The 22,562-nt window shown below is 37.7% G+C and overlaps 1 protein-coding gene across 8 annotated transcripts in view; it reads left to right on the top strand.

The window, feature by feature from the left end:
• CACNA2D1 (calcium voltage-gated channel auxiliary subunit alpha2delta 1) overlaps positions 1-22,562 on the top strand; it is a 433,623-nt gene that overhangs the window by 188,685 nt on the left and 222,376 nt on the right. For all 8 annotated transcript variants that reach the window (XR_005104430.1, XM_037388977.1, XM_037388979.1 and 5 more), the window contains exon 4: positions 9,726-9,785. Coding sequence is in view for 7 of the 8 variants with exons in the window: in XM_037388977.1 (XP_037244874.1) it covers positions 9,726-9,785 (60 nt within the window). In the remaining variant the exon portion in view is untranslated. The remainder of the gene's footprint in view (positions 1-9,725; positions 9,786-22,562) is intronic.

Genomic DNA, 22,562 nt, shown 5'->3' with positions numbered 1-22,562 from the left:
GAGTATACGATGAGGCAAAATGTAGCTGCACTGGCATCCCCTATTTGTTTAAAGATAACTGACTTCATTAGTGTTTTTCTTGTGTAAGTGATGCAAGCCTATATCAATGTTTCCTTCTCCTCGTCCTTAGTAAGGAGGTATTTGCTTGATTTGTTCCTTTTCCTACTTTTCCCTTTGAAATAAAGCAGTTGCATGTGTATTTCAGTTGTGTCTGTTCCCATTTGGATCTTAGCCAGATTTTAATGGAACTGGCAACATAATTTTTAAACAGTTAAAGGTTGTATTTGTGTTTGGTTTTTTTTACTGGATATTTCATATGGAGATGTTAAAGGAGCTGTGAAGCAAGCTGAACTGCATCCAAGTTAGTGTTTTTTTTAAGTTAAAGGAAAATTACACTGTTGACATTTTAAAACACTTGTTTTGGAGCAGGTTAATTTTGATATTTCTAAAATTAATTTACGTAGTCCTGATCTCTGCCTGTCTGCCTGGGTAGCTAAAAACTACACATACGCTACAGCTGAAAAAGCAGGGTAACAAGGCATGCCTACTTAATGTATGTGTCATCTTCTAATCAATGCCTGTGAAGTTACTAGCTCAGCCGTGAAGCTTAAAAGAGTTTCCTAAGGCAGGCAGTGAACTGGAGCTGGTGGTGGTATGCAGTTTGTGACTTGTCAGAGCAGTTGGCAATTTCGGTCTAATGGTTTCAGCATGTGTCCTTCACTTCTAGGTTGTTTAAAAATGTAACACTAATGTGACTTGCATTTAAGGCATATGAATTATTAGAGTGAAAATGTAATAAGCTCTAAGGGTTTGAAACCTCTGCAAATGAGAAGGATAAATTATATGTTAAAAGAAGTGGTCTTTTGCTGTTTCTGTACATCACTAGCAAAATTTCACTGCTGGATGTCAAGATGCATTTGTCAGACTATTTTTTACTCTTCTTTTCTGATCATTTTTCTTCATGCCTTTATCTACAGTTCTCTCTATCTTACTTTCTTGTCTACTGAAACATTTTGGCAATACCAAGCTCCCACAATATTGTCCAGTTTCTCAAATCTCCCTTCTCCCTTTGTCCCCCCATAAATGTGGAAAGTGTAGAATTTAAAAAAAGTGCTGCTTCTCTACTTCTGAAGAGAATTTTCTACATTCCTTGTTGCTGTTTAACAATAGTTAAACAGATATATTTTATACACTCATTTTGCAGCATGTTAAGTTTGTAAGGTATTTTATACAAGCCATATTTCATACCTCATGGACTGGACCCAGTGCCCCATTCACAGAAGGCAATATTGTGCTCCCCCTGTTTTTCATTGTGGCTGTACTTGACTTGTCCTATTCTCTGGTGCTCAGTGAGGTGCCTTCCAGCACTGATCTTGCACCTGCATTTCATGTATCCCATTGCCTGCTCACGTAAGTTTTCTCTCCATCTGGTACCGATGGATGGCCTTACTGCTTAGCAGGGTTACGAACATTAGAGACCAAGCTGAGGTGGAAACCAGTAAGTTTTCAGACGGCTACTGACTGGTACCTAGCAGCAACCCCCCTGCAACTTCCATAAGTTGTGCACTCACCTAGGTTTATATCCAGCTATCCTGCTTTTCCAGAAGTTTGAATATATGATTTTTAGCTTATTTATTATTTTTTTTTCTCCAGTGATGATTTTCAATGGTGTATATAGTTCCAGCTGTTCTGTGATTTCTTTTCAGGACAGAATCAAAGACTGACATTAACTGCACATTTGACTGCTTCTGAAAAAATTTAGATTTTTATTAAAATGTAACTGAGAATCATACTATAGTGTAATATATTTAAAAGACTCAGCACTCTTTTAGGAGTAGAAGAAGTACTGGTACTATGTCACTTTTGCCTTCTGTGTTTGATAATTTGCTACTATTAGCTAAATTCTTAAATCCACACAATAAGAGAAAGGAAGAAATAGAAGACAAGAGCTCTTTCCAGTTCATTTTTAGAGAAGGGCTGCTTTTCTGTAGTGGAGAAGTGTTATGTTACAAATGGTCTTTTGGTTTCATCCTTTTTGACTTTTCTTATATGACAGTTTTGTTATAGACAGGTGATTGCACATGACATTTTAAATGTCAGAAGCCACATGTGTGATGGACTCATTTAGGGTGTCCCTATTTCAGTTTTCCCTATTAAAATCAATATGATTATTGATGTCAGAAAGCATTAACTTCACCTGCAATATTGTAATCTCAAGTGCTTTAGTTCAGATTTGGCTTGACATTGATTTCTGATCTTATTTAGATGAGTGGCTTCATTTATTTTAAGTCTTCTGCCTTGGAATTGGAAAACCACTAGAAGAGTACAATTTCTTTGTGGAGAATCAGCCTGATTCTTCCTTCACTCATTTAATTAAACAATAGGGATAAAGGTTGTCTTGAATCATAAAGGATGATTGTTGCTGTAGTTGTTAACAGATACAGAAATTCTTTAAAGCCCTGTCTTCTAAATATATAGAAGGTGATAATAAATTTTTTCTATTTGATTTCTTTTTAGGCAACATGACAGCCTTGTGTTGGATATGAGTCATCTTGTTAGAAAAACTGATTAAGAAGGTCTGAAATAGAATTACTGTTCATGTGCATAAAGCAGAAATGGCTTGAAACCAATTAGACAAGCACAGAAAATATGTAATTTTCTGTTTATTGTTTAATTAAAGTTCAGTTTTGTAATCTACAGCTGGATTAGAAAAAAAAATATCTGGCATTTTAGGTTGTGGGTAATGGTTAATAGTGGAAGACAACATTTGAGGTGGTATTTTGAATTGTGGTCCAGTGTATAATAATATCACCATTTTCAAAGATTGTGCTTATTGCTGATTGTGTTCGATTATGTATAAATTTAGGCCAGTAATTTATATGAAGAGTGCTTTGGTAAGTCTCACCATGTCAGCAGACCTCTAATAAACCCTTTTTCCTTATGAATATGACTCATCTACTGCCTCAGATGACAAAAGTGAAACTGGATCCAGAGAGCAGCTAAGGAATACATCAGACCAGGTCTATGTTGAGTATGGGGGGCCAGTTATAAACATACTCTCTGTCTGTGACCTTATATGCTTCAGATGTCCTCATTAACAGACCAGATTGCCATCACGTGGCACAGCAGATGCCAGAGTAGGAAAGAGGCTGTGACTCTGCAGTGTAAATAAATGATACAAACCTACACTGCAGATCAGCAAAAAATGAAATCTTACTGTTGGTCACCGTAAAAAAATATCTGTGTAAGTATTAAAAATCTGGTTACACTTATACTGAGGATGATGTTATTTACATAATGGAATAGAGCACTGAACAGGATAACAGTTCTTATTTGAGGTAGGGAAATAGGAGTTATTATAGAAACGTGCTACAGTGTTAGCAATCAAAAGATTTTTAAAAGCAAAAAAAATTACTTGTAAGAGGAGATATTAAACCTTGTGGTTACAATTTAAATCATCAAAATTAGGTATGTTTTTAGTTCAGTCTAAGACATTGTTTCACGGTTGTGACCGTCTTATCTGCGTGATGCTTGGTTGCTGGCTGGGGTTTAACCACGACACAAAACTAATATGCCAGATCACCAGATCAAAGCCAGATCATCTTTTATGCTGATAATTATTATGAATGTCCACTTGTAAGAAAGGTCATATAGCAAATCCTCCGAAGAGTTACATGTAAAAAGGTAGTCAGTCCCTGTGAACCCCTCCCATGTCCCACTGGGGGAATGGAAATAAAGACAAAGAAAAGTAAATTCACATGTGTTTATATGGGGGTTATGGTCTTGCTATCATTAGCGCTCCCACGCTTGTTTTTTGGCTACTGACTTTCCAGTTTGTGAGTGTCGCTTGTTGAAATCACACCCCCTTGAGCCAAATCGAGTGATCTTTTTATACGACAGGGTAACAGGAAACTAATGAATAGTGTAATTCATGGGTATTTGGGTAATTAATTACCAAGAATTACTATGAAAATGTAACATACTCCATGCAAGTAAAGCCAGTAGAATCAAGGTGGAAAAAATTCTAATTCGGTTTAACACACAAATGTAACAGCTTACTGAGGTGAAAATGGATTTCTTTAAAACTTTGTCAGTCTGTATTAAAGCTGTAGTAAAATAACAGTATCAGTCCTCCATTGGCACTTCTGACACCTTATTCTAGTCATACTGAATCTTTTCCTCATATTTCTCTCTTGCAATTTATGTGCAATTCATAATCATCCACAGAATAACAATATGTGTATTTCAGATACATAAATGAAAACCATGTTTGAAACTGCTTTTACACTTACTCCTTGTGGCTTTTACAGTGTTTATGCCAGAACAGGATTGGATATTTGGATCATATTTTGAAATCAGGATTAGAAGTTCATTGTATTTTTTTACCTCATTCTATTTAAGCTTGATATTGGTATTTTCTTCCTAGGTATTTATATTCTTAAAATGACCTAAAAAATCCATAGATTTGGTATTTTAGAAAGCTTTGTGAGGCTATTTATGTCTAATAACTCTAAGCTTACACATTTTTTAATAGCTTAATATATCAGGGGGTAGTCAAATATTATTTTAAAGACAAAATACTTAAAGGAGAGTAAGAAGCACAAAAAAAAGTTTATTTCATTGTATTGAATATAATTGTAATTAGGCCATTAGCTGACAGAATTCTGTGCTGTCTAGGAGGAGATAAAGATATGACATATGCTCACGAAAATGAAGGCTGGAAGATGAATAGGCCTTCTAGGGAGTTGATCTTTACAGATCAGATAAAGATTCTTCAGCTCTCTTGCAGTCCGTGCTACGTCAAAGGCTGTCTTTCAGAGATAGGAGGATGCACTTGGAACCTGGAGACAAGACCTTCGAAAATTGATAGTTTTGAGATTGACTGGCAGCTGGGCTTTGGGTTTTTAGCTGTTGGTTTACATTTCCTTTTTTTTTTTTTTTTCCCTGTGGGGTTTTTTTTTTTTTGGTGTCATCTTTTGTAATCCCTTTAAAAATTAAAGAAAAGTTGATAGGCTGGTGAAGTAAATAACACTTGCATCTCATCTATCTTTCCCAATAGCTATTTTGCTTTAAAGGTAATCATTCCCTGAAAGATTTAAGGAAATATAGTAGAAGATAACTATTGACTTCTTTGAAAGTTTGAATAAAAATCTTATTTGTGGGCAGTGGCTGTCTTTCAAGAGATGATTGTTTTTTTATTGATGAGCTAAGTATTCTAAAAATAATGCACCCTGCACACTATTTAGAAAATAGCAAGGGAGAGAAAAGTTCTCATTCACTAAAAAAAGTTAAAATAAAATTAAAAATAAGGTAGAAATAATTGTTTAATCTAGGAACATTTATTAAACAAATGCTTGTTTAATCACTGTGTTCAAGCACCTTAAATTTGATGTCAGCTACTGTGTTATTCGCACTGGCTAAATCTGGCATCATCCCTTTTGGTCTCTTACTTAGAAGCACCATCTCACAGCTGCCGGGCATCCTCCAAAAGCATAAGAGATGCTACTACGTTTTGTTAGCTTTTGCAGCGCTCTCTTTCTGGTCATGGTTTTTCAATTTATGTACTATTTTAGAGTAATTTGAGTTTCGTTGCCATAGTCTGAGAATCCTTGTTCTCCAACAGGTTGTTCAGTGTAGGGCTTTTTAAGTACCTTGAAGTAAGCCAGAATGTTTCTGTTACATGTTAGTTTTGTTCCCTTTCCCCTTTTTATTGATGACTCTTTTTTCATCCTCTCTATGTAAAAATATCATGTTAAGCAGAGCTTCATTCAGGGTCTGGGAACATCTCACACCTTTTGTCCTCACAGCACGCATATTAGAGACATGGAGTAAGAAATTGTTAAAACCGAAATACAGAAATGTAATTGTGCATGTTTGTTTTAGAACCATTTCTGCTTGTTTTCCTACATTAAAAAAAAAAAAAAATCCCAACATTTTAGTATTTTCTAGAGAAACCTGTAGAGAACCACCATGGATCATGGTGTTAAAGAGGGTGTTACCTTATTAAACCCTCATTGTAATGAGAGGGAAAATGGGAAGTGCCAGGTGTCAGCCTGCTGTTGTGTTACTCCTCTTGGCCTTCTCCAGAGGCTCTTCCATCAAAACAGGGAAGGCAAGACCTGACGTTTGCATACCTCAAAAGGAAGCAGGCATGATTTCTTTGAGAAAAATGAAAAATTAGTCTCTTCTTGTGTCAAAATAAAGGGCATAGGTAATGACTTGGCTTCACCATCTAGATATTTTTGAGCCAGGAGTTTCGACTTCTTACTCTGGCTCATAACAAGGCTCTCTCTGTGAAAGGGTGAATGTCTCAGTTATTAGACTCCATGTTGTAGCAACAAGGTTCTCCTTGCATAGAAATCAAACACTTCTCAGAACACCTTAGATTCACAATATAGTTTTTTTCCTTAAATTTAGTACTCTTCCCTTATCTTTCCTAAAAACATAAGTTATTACATAGGAGAGAATGATACTGGTTTGTGCATGCAGACTTACTATGAGTCAACCCATATATTTTAAAAATACCCACTTCTTGAAAATTGAGGCCTTGCACTATCCATGCCCTTGTGATAGCCTGCACATAAACATTGATAAAGTCTTCTGCTGGAGGTGAGCAGGGTAGCCTGAATACTGTAGTAGAATGGTCTTTGGGAAATGCCTCTCTATGTTTTTTGCACATGTAACTTACATAGATGTCCATCACAGGATTGTTTTGTTGAAGTAATAGAATGTAAAAATACAATATTTATCCCCATTTTGAGAGATCAAATGACTTATTCTTGTGACCACTCAACTTACAGATTTATTTTAGTCCTGGCGAACAGCTACTACACTGACTACTAGTAATTTGTGTAGCATTTATAGGAATCGTTGATGAAAGATGATCTGTTTCAGGGAAAACAATGCTGGGTTGATATTAAGTTGGCTAGGCTTTAATTCTATCTCTGACATAGGAAACTAGGAAATAAATTCTAAATATACATTCCAGCTAAACTTTTGGATACATTCCAGCTAAAGTTTTGGATCCAATTTGGAAAATTGATCTAATAACTGATGCAAAAATTAAATTGATTGCTATGCAGTACAGCAAACTGCAGAGATTCTTCAGTTAAGCAGTCAAAAAGACATCCAAAAGGTGTCTCAGCCCGTTGCTGGAGCCAGTGTGTATAGGCGTAGCTCGTGGTCATGTGTACTTCCAATGAGGTGTTGGGGTTTAGTTTTTTGGAGTCAAGGAACAGCCATTTTCTCATTGTTCATTACGGTATCTCTGTTGCTGGTTGTTTGTGCTTTTGTATGGGCTTCGTTACCTTTAGCAGAGGTACACGTACCCCAAATGACAACTTCTCATTTTGGAAACTACTTCAAGGTATAAAGAGCTGTAGAAATGAAATGTAGTGTTATTTTAGCAAGTTACTTAGACAGTTAAGATGGATTCTAACTTAAACCTGAAAAATTTATCAAGGAGAGTAAGAATACAGTATCTCTATGGTGGGAAATACTCTTTCCCCCCCCACCCCACCTGAAACAAAAAAAAACCCAAACCCAAACAACTATATTGGTTTTATTTGCTTTTAGTGTTTATGCTTTATAGTGCGAATTAGCTGAGGAATCTACCACTTTTTCATGGAACTGGGGAATTTGAAGTGCAGCTGCAGTTCTTTCAATGCAAAATTCCTAGTAATGTTGATGCTCTTTATATTTCTTTTCATAATCCATTTATCAGCTTGTGCATTTGGGTTCTACTGTCTTTTGTGGAAAACAATTGCAGTTCTCTGGGTACTTTAAGGCAATGAAGGAGACTGTGAAGGAAATCCAAGCATAGTGTTGACTGCAGCTGTTTGCATGTGTAGTAAGTGTCATATTTTGCTTTGCTACAGACTGGTGAAACATCACTTAATTGGCTTGAACTCACCAGAGGATATGTAAATTTATATGCAGGACTGGCTATATTGAGTGAGGAAATTAGACAGACAGAATTGTTCTAGGAAATTACCAGAAAACTCAAAATACTGTAGGTTTCTGAGGAGTTTGTCCAGTGCAGTCAAGGGAGAGATGTACTGTGCTTTTTCACAGTGTAGTGCATCAATTTAATTTTTCTTCTGTACTTGTGGTACTTGCCTACTCTGGAGGGTACCTCCAGCTGGCAATGCCTGTAAGATGTTAGTAGCTTTGTGTTAGCTAAAACTCATGGGCATTGACCATAAGACAAGTGTGTGGGGACACTTATTTTCTGGCAGCAGAGCACGCAGGTTTGTTGGTGTTTTTTGTTTATAGAGAAAGATTGCAAATGTAAAAGGAAAAGATCTTAAGTTTTGCTTTGTAAAATTTATCATCCTGATAGTTGTTAGAGAGGGGAGAGGGACTGCTGTCATGGGATGAGGTAACATAGGGGTTGCTATCCTGGATGTGGCTGGGGTGAGGTTCTGGCAGCACCGTCTCTGTGATTCCAGCTCATGTGAACTTTCTGGTCATACTCCTGCTGGTTGTTAGTGAGAACTAACAGTTGACTCATCTGAAAATATGACTTAGACTACCAGTTCATTTTTTGTAGAATTGGTCTGGATATTAAAAGGATCATCAGGTTCACTGTGCACATATCGTTACACAGTAAACCGTTTTCATCCCTAGTTATCTGGTAGATATTGCCAGACTCTTTCTGTTATAAAAGGACTGTGAATCTCCAGAAACTGTTGCTAAATTTTCTGTTGGGCTATATAATAATTTAGTTTGGAGGGTGGGCACTCAACAATTAGAACATGGCTGTGTCCACATGAACTACAAATATTCGTATAAGGTAGCTGCCTCTTCAGAGTGGGCTTGCTTGCTTTCAGGATGGTTGCTTACTTCCAGGGCTGTGGCACTGGGGATGCGGTGTGCAGCTCAACTGGAGAGCCCGCATTACACTCGGCAATTTTGATGTGCAAACTTGTAATAAACTTCTCATAAGCATGTACAAATAGATTTTTTTTGGAAGGCTTATGATTTTATATAAGGAGGGACATGTCACCAACCCAGTGGATGTGTCTGTACAAGATTTTGATTTGAAACAGCATCATTCCTGTGCACTGTGCTTTGCTTCCCATGGGGCTAAGTGGACAAAACGGATTTCTTTCAAATTTAGTTTAAACAAGAAAAATTCCCTCTAGGAGCATGTCTGTTACTGTGCAACTGCTGATGTGTATTCAGTCCATGGGACCAGACTACAGCTAGTCCGAATTACTGAGTTTTATGGGTCCCTAATAATCACAGGGGATGCCAGTACTTCCTGTAAGTGAGGCTAAATAATTTAATGGAGAAATAAATGTCCATAATGCTGGGGTTTAAGATTCTAATAAATACTTGTCATTGGATAGTAATGCATATAAGGCAAGGTGGTATGTGTAAAGAAAAAGTCTTTTCAGAAGGATATTGGTGGATTTTGAACTTAATTAGAACTTCTTAAATGACATTGGAATGAGCGTTGAGTTTTCTAATGCATGATTAGAGTACTTAAATAAGCAATAATAAACAAAATAGCACTTTTGAAATGAGAGGGCACATCTTTACTGAAATACACATATTTTCAGTAAAACAAATTTCAGAAAAACAAAGTGCAAAAAAGCATAGCTATATAGAAACTTATACAGAGAAAACATGTATATGAAGAAACTAAAAAAAGAAAGACTTTGCTATATGAAGAATCAGTGAAGACTAAACTGTATGTCCTCTGTCTCTTTGGTTTTCAGCGCCTTGCTAAAGAAGCAGAAAAGTACCAAGCATCACATCAGTGGAGGGATGAATTTGGGGTAAGTTTCAGTTTTTCTCCTTTTAACCTTGTATTTTTTCTCTTTGAAATGTTAACTACTTTCTTACAAACATGTTTATATAGCCATGACAGAAGGAGTCATTGACTATGAATGGGCATCTTATTTTATTGAGTAAACAGAGTCACAGTCCAGGTGTCTAGAGAATAAAGTGGACTTTTCACTTCAGAAGCTCATAGGCAGCTTTAGAGAACTGGGAGGTGGCTCTGAGGTGTGCACAAGACCATCTGTTTGTTTTGACATACAAGGAATGATTACAGAGAAGACCTCTAAGTGATGGTTACTCTCAGTTAAAAGTGTGCTACTCCAAGCACTGAAACACAGAATCGTAGAAAATATTTTTATAAGTTGTTTTTTTCCTGATGTGGTAGAAAAAAGCAGGAAAAAGCTTAACAGAGAAGGATTTGGTTTTCTACATGCTATATTGGGAGTCATAGACTATTTTTTTAATCCCTTTCTATACTTAATTGCATCTCTTCAGTATTCTAGTACTACTGAGAGGCGCCCTAGCTTGGTCAAACACTAAATTGTCTTCTTCAATCATTTCAAACTTACTGAATAACAAGTGTGATGATTGTAAAACGTACATTAATTCTTTATTACCGATGAAGCCAAATTAATATAGTGCGGCATGATTATAAGCCTGTTAATTTTAGGCTACAGTTCCCTGCTAAGGGTCAAAGTGATTTTTTATGCCTTCATTTCCTGTTCCTTCAGAAATAAAAGCAGATGGTGCTTTTATGCGATGCTGCTACAAACCTAGACTGTATTTACACATTGACTAGTATCACAGTGGCACACATTTAAATACACAATGCTTTTCTAGAATGTCTTTTCTGATCCAATGTTCCTCAGACACTTGGAGATCTGAGAACAAACAGACAAAAAAAAACCCCTAAGGTCAGGCAAAATAATTCAGATAAGAGTGACTGACTTTTAGGGGTGCAATGAGGGTCTGGACATAGCCTGAATGCTTTTAAGCATGCTCTCTGCACAGGCACACCTTCATTAGAATGAAAGTATTAACCCAGTAAAACACAGACTGCATATTCCATAGGGATACAATACTGAGAATGCTACAGAGACCTTTTCTGATAATGTGTCTCTGTTTTGAATAGAACACAAAACCTGCAGGTTTGATGGACTCAATGCAGAAAAGTGTGAATACAATCAGATGCTCTAATCGTTTTGCTTCTTACTGTACACAACCAGCATGACATCAACAACACTGTCAACAGCTTTTGGTTTTCTCTTTACCCTTTACTTGCAGTAGAAGTCAGTCTTACCAGAGAGGCTCCTGGTCTTATCAGAATTCATTGCCAAGGAGAGATCTCAAAGTAATTTTGAAATGTGATTTTATAATAATGTTGTGGCTTAGGTAAAGACTATGGTCAGAATAAAATAAAAAATGCAGTTGGATTTATAATAAAGTAACTGCAAACTGAGCTTGTGCTTTCTGTTTTGAATTTGAATGAGAACAGTGCGCACCATATAATAACCTTGACATTAGGTTATGCAATTAAATTTCAAATAAATGTATTAAGCCTCTTATAATTTAATTTGTTCCATTTTTGCCAGAAGTAATCTTTCTTCTCTTCTGGCCTACTTTTTAGAAAATGCCTGCTCAAATTAGTTTGCACACATATCTTTCTGATAAACTTAATTTTCACTGGAAGATTCATTCTCGTAATGGCTGTGATGGAAAACAGAAGGTATACTATAAAACTTTCTGCAGATGGTGGTTCTTAAAGTACTTCTGATAGCATTATGAACAGTGGACATCATGCTGTATGAGGTTCATTTCTCATCCAGGATTAGATTTGGGGAGATAAAAGCCCTTCCAGCAGCATTGCACATGAGTCACTGTAGAAAGAAACTCTCTGGGACAATCTATTTCTGCTTCTAATGAGCTCTCAATCAGCAATGTCATTGACAGTCAGATTGCAGCTGAACAATAACCTATGTATGGACTTTAAAGAAGAAAATATCACAACCATTGCTTTCTGGGGAAGTATATATGGGCTGACTTCAGTGGAATGAATCCAAAAGTGAAAGGGCAAAGAGGGATGGCCATAATACCAAGGTCTATACAGAGCTAGAAGGTATATGTCAATCAAGACTGCCAAAGTGCTTCTTCTAGCACCTTATTCAAAATATTAGTGTTTATTGCACAGTTCACAGCAAAAAAAGTGTGTAAGCTTTAAAGATTTTTTAAAATTTTATTTGTATGTTAATGTTGCAGTATAATAAAAGTTCAGCATCCTCAGATAGGTCTTTTGAAATTAGCTAGTACAGGGAAAAACCTTTAAAGATTGAGATTTGGTCCCACAGCCCCGCTTTTGTTATCTCAGCTAATGATTTCATGTAAAGACTGTCAAATTGTCTAAAGGAGAGAATTTGCTTGCCTTTTAGAAAAAAAGTTGAGACTAAACCATTGATAGAAACAGAAATCCACATCTGCGACAATCCCTGTTCCCTACTGTTTGTTGTTGATCGAGAGTAATTTTCTTCCAATGTTTCCAGTCCTGTAGTATATTAAATTCCAGCTAGTTCAAGAAGTCAAAGCAAAGAAAAACAAAAGTAACAATTTAAGTTTGGTCTTTTTGGTAAATCATAGATTTGTAGAGTCATAGAATGGTTGGAGGGGACCTTAAAGACCATCTAGTTCCAACCCCCCTGCCAGGGGCAGGGACACCTTCCACTAGACCAGATTTCTCAAAGCTCCATCCAACCTGGCCTTGAACACTTCCAGGGAGGGGGCATCCACAGATTCTCTGGGCAACCTGTGCCAGTGTCTTTCCACCCTCACAATAAAGAATTTCTTCCTAATATTTAATCTAAATCTACCCTCCTTCAGTTTAAAACCTTACCCCTTGTCCTACACTCATCTTTCCTGTAGGCTCCCTTTAAGTATTGGAAGGCTGCTATAAGGTCTCCCCAGAGCCTTCTCTTCTCCAGGCTGAAGAACCCCAACTGTCTCTGCCTGTCTTCATAGCAGAGGTACTCCAGCCCTCTGACCATCTTTGTGGCCCTTCTCTGGGCCTGCTCCAAGAGGTCCATGTCTTTCTTGTGCTGAGGGCTCTGGAACTGGACATGGTACACCGGGTGGGGTCTCAGCAGAGTGGAGTAGAGAGGCCAAATCACCTCCCTTGACCTGCTGGCCATGCTGCTTGTGACGCAGCATGGGATATGTTTGGCTTTCTGGGCTATGATTACATATTGCCAGCTAATGTCCAGCTTTTTCTTCACCAGTACCCCAAAGTCCTTCTCCACAGGGCTGCTCTCAATCCACTCATTGCCCAGCCTGCATCCATGTTTGGGATTGCCCCAACCCAGGTGTGGGAACTTTCACTTGACCTTGTTAAACCTGATGAGGTTCCTACAGGCCCACCTATCTAACCTGCCAAGGTCCCTCTGGCTGGCGTCTCATCCCCCTGTAGTATCAACTGCACTACTTAGCTTGGTGTCATCCACAATCTTTCTGAGGGTGCACTCAATCCCACTGTCTGTGTTCCTGACAAATGTGAATTAATACTGGTCCCAATACATACCCTTGAGGGACATCACTCACCACTGGTGTCCACCCAGACATTGAGCCATTGACTATAATTCTTTAGGTGTGACCATCCAGCCAATTCCTTATCTGCTGAGCGGTCCATCTGTGGCTCTCCATTTTAGAGATAGGGATATTGTGTGGGACAGTGTCAAAAGCTTTGCAGATGTCCGGATAGATGCCGTTAGTCACTCTTCCCTTCTCCACCGATGCTATAACCCCATCATAGAAGGCTACCAAATTTGCCAGGCACAATTTGCCCTTAATGAAGCCATGTCAGCTGTCTTGAATCACATCCCTGTCCTCCATGCTCCTTAGCATAGTTTCCAGGAGGATCTGCTCCATGATCTTGCCAGGATCAACAGTTAAAGGAATCTTTACCAAAGTTTAAGAATTACTAAATTTTATTTTGGTTTTATCTGAGATAATCTGTTCATGTTTACCAAAAGCAAAAATAGCTGTGCTAATAGAAATCTCAGACTGATATTAATATGAACCTGGGAAGCTGTGACCCAGAAACTTACTGAATAGTGAATATCTGGTGTTAAAGTATTTTCATATTTCTATCCTTCTGTTACCTTGCATAACTTTCTAAAAACACAGATTGACACTGGGGGCTATATATATTCTTGTTATTAATAAATGAACACTTCTCAGGTGTATATTGAATGTCTCAAGAGCAAAAATAAAAAGCTAAAATGAGTTAAGAGCATGTATTTTGCATATTTACCATTAGTTTTCAGCTGACAGAATTAAAGATCATAATGGATTTTGGTATTTTACATTGATAATTAAATATCAAAATAATTTTGGCAATACTCATTAATTTACTAAACAGTGCAAAATTATTCAAAGGAATATTAATTAAGAATAATAAATAATACTGAGTATCTTCTGAGTTAAAAAGGAAAAAAATAAATACTGGATTGTAACATGTTGTTTCCTGATTAAGCACAAAGTCAATTGAAATATCTGAACTGCAGTTTACATCTACAGCCCTAAAATAATACTTACCTGATAGAAAACTAGTAAGTCTTTAGAGAATATTTGTGAAGTTTATGAAGGCAAGTCCGAAGCACTTAGCTTCAGGCAAATAAAGAAATGCCGTTCTCTGCTCCCTGCTCCAACGATATTGCCTAATTCCCTAGCTGCATGTACAGGTGGAGAAATAAAACCTACTTAAATGCTTTTAGATTAATACATTTACAAATCAGAGATACAAACCAATATTTCTAAATGAAACAGCCTTGTCTGTTTGAATTTTCTTGTATGCTGCAGAATGAAAGGGGGTTGGTTTTGACACTTGCGATGGTCCAATTATTTTTCTGGCATAGAGATGCATGAAAAATATTCTACAAGGATCGGAAGGAGGGGAGAATTCTGTATGAAATAATTGCTGTTATTCCCCAAATGGTTCTTTTACAATTACATTTGATACTACATTTGATTGCCTTGCAATGGTTGGTTAACTAATGCAATTTTGTTTCCAGTTGGGTTGCAATATTAATTGTACTTACACATGTATAAACATAAGGAATATCTCATCTGTATTTTAATAAGAGGAGTCTTTATGGATGGCCTATTAGCATCCACTTACTTATATGAAGACTGATATTCAGATTTTAGGGATTAATTATCACATTGAAGTGCTACATGAAAAATACTTTCAATATGCCTTATCTTTTAACTGATAGTGCCATTTCATATTCTGTGTAAATGATGATTTTCTGAGTCCTGGTATTTCTGAGACAGCATTTGCTGTGATGGTAATGTGTAGGCCGGTGTTTAAGTATCGACTGGGTTTAAAAGTAAAGACAAAAGGTCATGGAAATGTTAGTTTGGATTTATGATTTTTTTCTAGTAAAAATATTGACTGCATAAAACTGTAGTGAAAAGTTGCACAGCAAAGAAATGGAAGATAAAAACAATAACAGATAAAACAAGTCTGGCATCACAGGATCTGAGCTAAGAGGTGACCTGCAAGAGCAGAGCGTAGTAGACATCTCTCTGTGCTTGATGTGTCTTGCAGATTGAAGATTTTCAGGACTGTCTGTAATTTATTGTAGTTGTCATAACAACACTAAAACATTTCATCTTAAAAGCCTCAAGTGGAAAACAAACAGAACACCAAACTTTCAGCTTTAATACTTCTTCATTCTAAAGAGGCAGTTTAGTAAACATACTTTGTCTCTTGAAAGAGGGGAAAACTCTGTGGAGAAAAACTAGAATACTTTTTCTCTCAGACTATCAGAGAGAGGATACAGCTCTTTTGTGGCTTGTACCTCTGATAGTCCTCTTGGGTGCAAAGAGCCTCAATGGGAAATGATACTGTTTATATTTGGCTCCAGACCTGGGGTACAGGGAACTGGTCCCTGCAGGCACAAAGTGTGTGTGCAATCCTTTCCCAGTAAAGTCAGATATACTTCATAATTTTGTGGAATTTTTAACAATACTAAACATGGGCAAAGTGTCATAGCTGTCTGTGTCTTCGCAGAATGCTCTAATCCAAAACCCAATGAAATATAACTTCCATTGATTTTGATTCATTTTGGGTAAGGCCTCACACTTCTGAAGCCTCTGTGATTTGGAAAAAAGTATGCAAATGATTGATTTAAATTGGCAGGCAGATGGTGAAGGTTTTAGGGAGGATAATGTTTTATTCTCTGAAGGGCTGTGTGCCACGTTCTCTTCTGTGACATACAGCTTTAATTTGTGTATATTTTAAATTAAATGTGGCCCATCTCACTGAAAGGGTTGAAGTCACCTTTTTTTCCTGTCAGTGATTGTTTGCACTTTGGTATCTTTCTATTCAGAGGACAGAGCTCTGTGTACACTGGGAGTGGTAGGAAGGTGAGGTGCAGAGGAAATAAGAATGAATCAGATTTGCTGAAACTGGGTGGTTTTAGGGGTTGTTCTAATGTTTATTTGGTGCTTATCAAATCACTCGAACCTTTTAGAGTCATAAAAAATGCACTGTGAGTATTGCAGGAACAGGCATTTCTGCAAGGTTTTCAATAGTGCTTTCTCAAAACGAGATGGGAGATACTGCAGTTACATAATTTAAAGCACTCTCACCGTACTTTCCTAGGATCTCCATAATTAAAAAGAAGAGATTCATCTAAATGTAGATATTTACTGTGAACATACCCATGCTGAAGACTGGAGACATGTGACATAGGCATTACTAGATGAGTGCAGGATTTGTCTGTCATTCACTGCCAGGAAATTCCCTGACACTGCCCACTTGTTTTTCCACAGCATCCTGTCCATAATATTCGAATTCTTATTTTCCCAAAGTCTCTGTGATGCATTCTGGTTTCAAAATTTCTAGGAGGCACTAGTTAGATATGAGAAATATGTCTTAAAGGCAAAAATAAAACTAGTTTATTAGAAAACTTTCTAAGGGTAATGCCTCTTGCTAGCTTGCCTGGAATTTTAGAACTTCCTAGGCTCTCTGGAAATCATTGACTTCCTTCAAAATCTGGATTGTCATTGGAGAGCTTTTCCATACTTTTGTTCCATTATATAAGATCTAATGTGATCTTGTGTAAGGATAACCCCACTATAAGTGTTAGTGTGATTCATCATTTGAACACATTTGTAATCACAGTTTTAATCCTTGATTTATTTATGTTTTTACACTTTAGTAATTTTAAACCAATTAGGAAGTTGATACCGAAGCTTTACAATTGGAATTGAGATTATATATAAGCAGGGATTTAAAATGTGTAACTGTAGAGGAGCTACCTTTTCTGCTGTGTCTTGGTCTTTAGATTTTGGTTATTTATCATCTTTTAATATGCTTACACTGAGTATAGGAGTATAACTTTATAACATAAATCTCTGCAAGGATCTCATCTGGGCAGTGAAGTGCTTCCTTCATAGGGAACTTGCCAAAAAAGCTTTTAGAGTAAAGTGAACACCTTCAATCATTGTTGAATCTTTCAAGCATTCCATTTTATCTGAAAAATCAAATATGTTAAAAGACATCTAATACACTTTTTACTTATTGACCAGGCAACTCATTTAAAAAACAAATGTGCAGCTTCAGAAAAAGGTGTAGCGGGAAGGAGCTGGGAAAGAAAAAAAGAAAGGAAGGTGTGATTTCTCATCATTAAGGCACCATACATATGTGTTATCACCTTCATTTTGAATGAGTCTTTAATGTGCTTTCTGAACAAAGATCTTATTAAAAGCAAGATGTACTATTGTACTCAATTTATTAACACCCTGTAGGTTCTTTATTTTGCAATAGAGAAGTGTTAAGAAAAGCTTTCTACAGGCTGCAGTAGTACATATTTTCTGAGTTCATTGAATTCATAAAACAGATGAAGCTGACTAGGTTTTTTTTTATTTTAGTTTTCACCTTCAGATTCAGTTGCTAATGTAAACCTGTGATAAAATTCTTAGCAGTGCTTTACTACCCTTGGTAAATCAGTGAAATCAATTAGAAATGGACTTCAAAGATGCTGTTTATTTTGTCTGTAAGCTTTACAAAATATTTTCAGTTCGTAACTATCTATCTTTCTCCTTGATTCTTTCTTGCCAGTATAACTGATAGCTAACTAGTTTCCTCTGTTTCCATCATCTCTGAGGCAAACACATTTCCCGCACTGGCCATCACATTCATATTATCCTGACCCCTTTTTACACTGAATTCAGGAAATGTGCCAATATTTTGAAAAAAAGGAATATAAACGTACTTAATTCTGCTGGTCTTAAATTACTAATAAGAGGAGAGAAGGTTTTTTTTTCTTTTAATTAAACAAAGAAAAAGATATGACTGAATATGCACAAAAAAGTTAAATCAATGGACTAAGGCAGTAACGTTCTTTTCATAACGGAGTCAGACTTCTAAAAGACTGAGAAATTCAGAAAATATTACAAAGTTTTGATTCTTAGAGAAGGAATGCCATTCATATTAGCAAACCTTAGAGATTTTTTTTTTTAAAAAAGCATATTTGTCCCAAAATATTTTTTAAATGTTTCCTGTCAGAAGGGGCAAATGCTGGGAATATATAGATAGGGGCTTAGGACTACGAACATTATTGCATATTAAAAATAGAGCCTTTCTGAAATTCTAAGATGAGTGGGTTAGGTATTTGGAGATAGAGATACTTGTAATTTTCTTCACAGAATCACAGAATGCTTGGTGTTGGCAGTGACCTCTGGAGATCACCTAGTCCAAACCCCTGGTAGAGCAGGTTCACCTAGAGCAGATTGTGCAGAACAATGTTCAGGCAGGTTTTGACTGTCCCCAGCAAAGGAGACCCCACAGCCTCTCTGGGAAGCCTGTTCATATTTTCTGTCACCCTCACAGTAAAGAAGTTCTCCCTCATATTCAGGTGGAGCTCCCTGTGCTGCAGTTTGTGCCCGTTGCCCCTTGTCCTGTCGCTGGGCATCCCTGAAAAGAGCCTGGCCCTGTCCTCTTGGCACGTACCCTTAAGATATTTGTATGCATCGATAAGATCCCCTCTCAGTTTTCTTCATGCAAAACATGCCCAGCTCTCTCAGCCTTTCTTCAGAAGGGAGATGTTCCAGTCCCCTTATCATCTCCGTAGCCTCTGCTGGCCCCTCTCCAGCAGCTCCCTGTCTCTCTGGAACTGGGGAGCCCAGCACTGGACACAGCACTCCAGATGAAACGTCACTAGGGAGGATTCCCTCCCTTGCCCTGCTGGCCACGCTCCTCCTGATGCCCCCCAGGGTCCCAGGGGCCTTCTTGGCCACGAGGGCACACTGCTGGCCCAGCGGCAACGTGCTGCCCATGAGACCCCCCAGGCTCTTCTCCGCAGAGCTGCCTCCCAGCAGGTCAGCCCCAGCCTGTGCTGGTGCACGGGGCCGTCCCTGCCCAGGGCCAGGACCCTACACGTGCCTTTGCTGAACTCCATGAGGTCCCTCTCCACCATCTCTCCAGCCTGCCCAGGTCTGGCTGAATGGCAGCGCAGCCTCTGGTGCGTCAGCCGCTCCTCCCAGTTTGGTATCACCAGCAAACTCGCTGAGGGTGCCTCTGTCCCTTCACCCAGGTCACTGATGAGCAAGTTGAACAGGACTGGACCCAGCACTGACCCCCGGGGAACATCATGAGCTACAGGCCTGCAGCCAGACTCTGCGCATTGATCTCAGCCCCCTGAGCTCTGCCGTTCAGCCAGTTCTCAACCCACCTCAGCGCCCACTCGTCCAACCCGCACTGCCTGAGCTCCCCGCCGAGGGTCTTGCGGGAGACAGTGTCAAAAGCCTTGCTGAGGTCAAGGCAGAAACATCCACTGCTCTCCCCTTGTCTACCCAGGCAGGTATTCCATCACAGAAAGCTATCAGGTTGGCCAGGCATGATTTCCCCTTGGTGAATCCATTCTGACTATTACTGATAACCTTCTTTTCTTCCACATGCTTCACAATGAGCTCTGGGATTAAATGTTTATCACCTTTCCACAGATGGAGGTGAGGCTGACTGGCCTATAGTTTCCTGGGTTCTCCTTCCTGCCTTTTTTGAAGACTGCAATTACATTGGCTTTTCTCCACTCCTCAGGCACCTCTCCTGTCTGCCATGGCTTTTCAAAGATGGTGGAGAGTGTCTTAGATAATATCTGCCAGCTCCCTCAGCACTCTGGGGTGCATCCCATCGGGTTCCATGGATTTGTGGGTGTCAAGTTTGCCTAAATGATCTCTAGCTCACTCCATTTCCTTCTGTTTTTTCTAATGACAGAAACACAGGAGTCATGAAGGCCTTGATAACTTACCTTATTCTTTTGCCACAGGATTCCTGTAAGATATTAGATGAAAATTCAGCTTGTTTTTGTCACAAGTCATCATCTTTAGAAAAAAGAGCTGACATGGAAATTTGAAAGTTTGTGTATTTAAAAGTTTGTAGGCCTCAGATGTCACATGAAATACCATGCAAATAAAGAAAAAAAAAAAAGAGAGAGACAAAGCCTAATGACTTTAGAAAATAAAAAATTACCTCATTTTCCAAACTTTATGTATTTTAAAATACACTACCAAGAAGCGATGGTCCAAGAACAGTGGCTTGTGCAGTCGTTCAAAACAGAAAACAGAAGATAGAAAAAGTTTGATGTCTGTACTATTTTCCAGTTGAAATACAATAGACATTTTAATGGGAGTTTCATTCTGCATAGACTTTAAAATGCCTAGGAATACTCAACAATCCTATTATTAAGAGCTGTGTTTTGCTCAAGGGATTTGGGAATTCTTATCCTTCCATCCACTGAGTAGAGTGTAATTCTCATTAGTATTTAAACAACAGGTGAAGTTGTGGCTCTTTTATGTCTTGAAAATGACGATGAGTGGCCACAAGGCAAGAGATATGTATAACAGAGCAGAGAAACTCTTCAAAATTAGCAATATGCTGATATGCCTCTACATCATGCAAAGAAACATTAAAAAACTCTACTTGATTTGACCAGAAATGTGAGCTTTTAATCATTTGTTTACTTTTCTTCAGTTCATTTTTGCTATCAGCTATGAGCAAATCAGAACTGTAAATAAATACACAAACAACTCTAGGTCTCATTGGAGAGACATAAGGATTTAGCAAGTCTTGAGAGCTCTAGGCCAACTCTATGACTGCCTGTAATTTATGTGTTTACGGAAAACACTCATTCTATTTTCATTTTCCCAGTTGGTAGTCCCAAATTATACTGCACTGAAGCAGTGTACTGTAACTGTCTTGAAAATATGAAGAATAAATATAAATATGACTATGCAAATCCAGAACAGATCTTTGCTTTTAAAAATGGATGAATAATCATTGATAAATAATTAATTCAGATAGGATTCTGTTCTTACTCCTTTGGGCACTACAAGTTCTCAAGAGAGCAATTTCAGGTTGCATTTTTTAAGTTACACATGAAAACAGTAAAACTAAGGAACTTGGCTCTATTGCTATTTTTCTTGCTTGTACAAAATTCTGGTGTTTTCCCATCTTAAAACTTTTTATGCTTTGTATGTGATTTTTTTTCCACCTAAAAAGTGAATGAAGACTTCCGGCAAAAGTTTTCTACCAGACCGAATGATCTCTATAAAGGCAAGATTAATTTCATCTGGATTGCTATATGTATAGTAGTTTAAATGACTTCTAAACTTAAAGTATTCTAATATACTAATTGAAGAAGTATGTAGTCTTGCCATAGCATTTCCCTACCTTTTGGATAGAATATTTTAGTTTTGTTTTACTAGCATATGCAGGTAGTAGTGTGCTAGGCTTGTCTTACTGCAGCAGAGGGTGTTTTGAAATTTTTTTTTTTTTCTTTTGATGGGGGATAACAAGGAAAAAACACAGGCTGGACTAAGACTGAAGTCTTTTAAAAAATATCAGTACATTTGTTAATCTCAAGTGATGATTGTTTCCATTTCTTCTGCTGATAGCTGACTTGGAAAGAGTTATTTTTCTTATTACAGAGGAGCACAGGATATAGGCGATTGAATTCCAGACACTTCCAGTCTCTCTTGATCTCTCTTTTCTCTCCACCACAATGCAATTCTGCCTCAAAGCTCTCCTTAAACTGGATACCATTCATAAAGTTTAATATTAGGGAAAACATAGTAAGGCCTGGCACAACATATCTATGAGACTACAAAGCAACACTCTTATGTATAGTCTTCTTTGGGTAAGATATTTATGAAACATATCTGTAAAGTATATCAGTACATTGCTACATAAGGCTAATTTAGACCATGTTTTGAGATTCTGCATTCAAGGTGGAGAGCTGCTGTTTAAATGTACAAATGGTAAAACGGAAAATTGGTGGATAATGCAGGAGATGAGGATCATAGACAGTTTTTAAGTAGAGCCTGGCACTTGCTTAAAGCCATAGCTCATTTGGCACTTTATAACTCCTAAAAAGTGTAGGGTAGGAAGCAAAAGGCAGAGGGTCAGGAATGCCAGCCTGACTACTATGAAAGGCTTTTGTGGGTGAAGTCACTGTAGAGTAGCAGAAGCAATCTCAGATTTGTGTATTTTCCTGTGCTTAACCCATTCTTGTTAGTGTATTTCATGCACAGAAGGGGAGAGAGTTTTAATTCTGGCTCCTTGACGCATTTCTTTAAGAAAAAACGTTCAGACTGGGATGGAACCACATTTCTAAAACTTACAGCTATAAATGCTGTTGAATAAAACAAATCTATGGACCTGACTTTTGGACCAAGTGGCATAGATTGTCAGTGTTCAAACTAGGTTTGTTGTTTTGACT

Source organism: Falco rusticolus, chromosome 5, assembly GCF_015220075.1.
Source record: "Falco rusticolus isolate bFalRus1 chromosome 5, bFalRus1.pri, whole genome shotgun sequence".
Taxonomy (NCBI): Eukaryota; Metazoa; Chordata; class Aves; order Falconiformes; family Falconidae; genus Falco; species Falco rusticolus.
The sequence above is the reverse complement of the archived record's forward strand: the minus strand, read 5'-3'. Positions and strand labels throughout refer to the sequence as shown.